The sequence below is a fragment of the Pholcus phalangioides genome, unplaced genomic scaffold (genome assembly GCF_987345545.1).
Source record: "Pholcus phalangioides strain wild (caught in Gottingen) unplaced genomic scaffold, Ppha-v1.0 ptg000004l_1, whole genome shotgun sequence".
NCBI lineage: Eukaryota > Metazoa > Arthropoda > Arachnida > Araneae > Pholcidae > Pholcus > Pholcus phalangioides.
In genome coordinates, this window is record NW_028301597.1 from 7,692,475 (window position 1) to 7,694,760 (window position 2,286).

At 38.1% G+C, this 2,286-nt stretch overlaps 1 protein-coding gene across 1 annotated transcript; it reads right to left on the bottom strand.

The window, feature by feature from the left end:
- On the bottom strand, positions 1-774 carry LOC149086515 (uncharacterized). Its single transcript, XM_089231783.1, has one exon. It carries the CDS (start codon positions 772-774, stop codon positions 1-3), a length of 774 nt encoding a protein of 257 aa, XP_089087909.1.
- Between the last annotated feature and the right edge of the window lie 1,512 nt (positions 775-2,286).

Genomic DNA, 2,286 nt, shown 5'->3' on the forward strand with positions numbered 1-2,286 from the left:
CTATTTCGCAACTTCCTTGGCCTCCTTGAGAAGTAGTTTATTCTGCTGCGTGAGGTGCTCGTTGATGAACACCCGCTGTTGCTCTGAGAAGGCGCCATGGATGTCTTTCGCCGTCAAACGCATTTTTCGTGATGCGGTAATGTAGGCATCTCGTATGTCCCGTGAACGGAATTGTGCAACGATTTTGTCAGGTTGATGGTCACCGTAGTTTCTGATCCGATGCGCGACATCAATGTCCATCTCCGATACCTCTAGTCCAGCTTTCTGTCCGATCGTGGATACGATAGTCTTCACATTTTCATCTTTCGTGCGTGGAATTCCAGAAATCTCTATATTGCGATTCCGGCAATACTGTGACAGGTCATTTAGTTGGCACATCAAGTCACTTACTTGAACTTCCAGCGATGCCTGATTCCGAGAAAGGGATTCTTGTTTTGAACGTATTTCATCGGTTGACACTTGCAATTCGTGTATTTGACCCCGGTAGATCTCAATTGACTCCTTCATTTCTTCCAGCTTTTGCGAGTTGTCTTTGATCTCCTTCAAAATCTCCATCTTGAAAGCCGCAAACATTGATTCCAATCTCGAAAATATCGCACTTTCAAAAGACCTGCAGAAATCACACATCCATATATTTTTCCGCGAAGCTGCTTGCTTTAGAGTGCCGGTAATGCCAGTGCATACGAAATGGAAACCTCGACCACAGTTTCCCGCGCATTTTACCAAATCCTTCGTATTTGCGATGTTAGACTTGCACACGCCACAGTTTTCCATTCCTTACAATTTACTCGTTAAATTACAAAATAAAACAGGCTAATTTATTAAAATAAATCAATTTAAATCAATAAAATAAGAAGAAAACGAGAGACGTGAAAAAAACGTTGTCCTACTTCCTGCGCCACCTAGCGGAAATTCAATATTAATAAAAAATATTTACGTTATTGTGAAATATTGTGGAAAGTTTTATCCAGGACTTGAGGTTTCCAAGCCAGACAACGAAGGAGATATACTAGTATCCGCTATGGTGAAGAAAGGAAAGTATTGGACGTGGCCAGACCCTGCTGACATCGTCTGGTATCGCGAAAATCAAATTGTAAGAGAAATAAGTCAACTAAAACATGCGGGCAATAAATAGCATGTACCAAGTTGACATGAAGCCGTGAGTGTTCTTCATAAGAGGATTTAAAATTGTTAAAGATAGATGAGTAAAACCTAACAACAGTTCCTTAATGAAAGAATTTTAATTTAACTTGTTTTCATTGTTTTCTATCATTTTTCATTCTTCAATTTATAAAAAAGAAAAAATAGGGGAAATATAATGTTTGGAGGATTTTTATATTAAATCAGATACGTGATAAAAGCAGTGATAAGAATGTGCGTGATAGTGTTTATAATGCACTAGCTATAATACCCGGTGCTGCCTGGGTTTTCTTCAATGAGGCTGTTTGGATGACGTGATATCTCCCTCTTTCTTTGAGGGACATGCAAACCGTGTCTAAGTTAACCAATATGGCGACTTCCTGCGCGACTTCATGAAATAAACAAATCTAGATTTAAAGAAACATAGAAACGAATACTTTTTTCCCCTTTTTTTTAAGGGACGCTAGGTATTTCGATCCCCCTCCCGAACTTGTCTATCCCAAGTTATCTATTTCTGCCTGTTTCTGCTTCCAAAAATGCTTAAAGCTGTGGAATTTCTTCGATGTACTTTACGGATCCATAATTGATTTTAAAACAACCTAAACAACTATATCAATTTATGCAGTTGAATATTAAAAGACAATTCGGAGACATTATTTTCCATGCTTGAGAAGATATAAATAAAAAGTTGAAATAATTACTTCGTATATATCTAAGCGAACTCAATATTTCAAAAATCGAGAATTCAATACAATTTTTAAAATTATTGATGTGACAGAAAACACCACCTGTTTGTGTGTAGCTGTAGTATTTCATATTATTCTTTTTCTCTGTATCGCCACTAAATGGCACCGTTTACACAATTATTATCTATGTTATTTTTCCGCCTTTTGATGCAGATGTTCTTTTGTATCGGCTCGAGTCAGTCGTACCTTTGCTTCATCTCATTAATAAACGTTTTTTTGTTATAATTGAAACCTTTGCGTTCTCCGTATATAACGGCGGGTTCGTCGTTCGTATACGTTTTTTTGGCGCCCGAACAGGGACTCACTGCATAAAGTAGTCCATATCATGTCAACTAAGGACATCGTCGCTCATCGAGGAAGAGCTAAGGCCTCGATCACAAGAATCCAACATTTCGTCGAA

Bases quoted from the DNA above. Each gene is read 5' to 3' on its own strand.
- LOC149086515 (XM_089231783.1), bottom strand. From the start codon at position 774: ATGGAAAACTGTGGCGTGTGCAAGTCTAACATCGCAAATACGAAGGAT.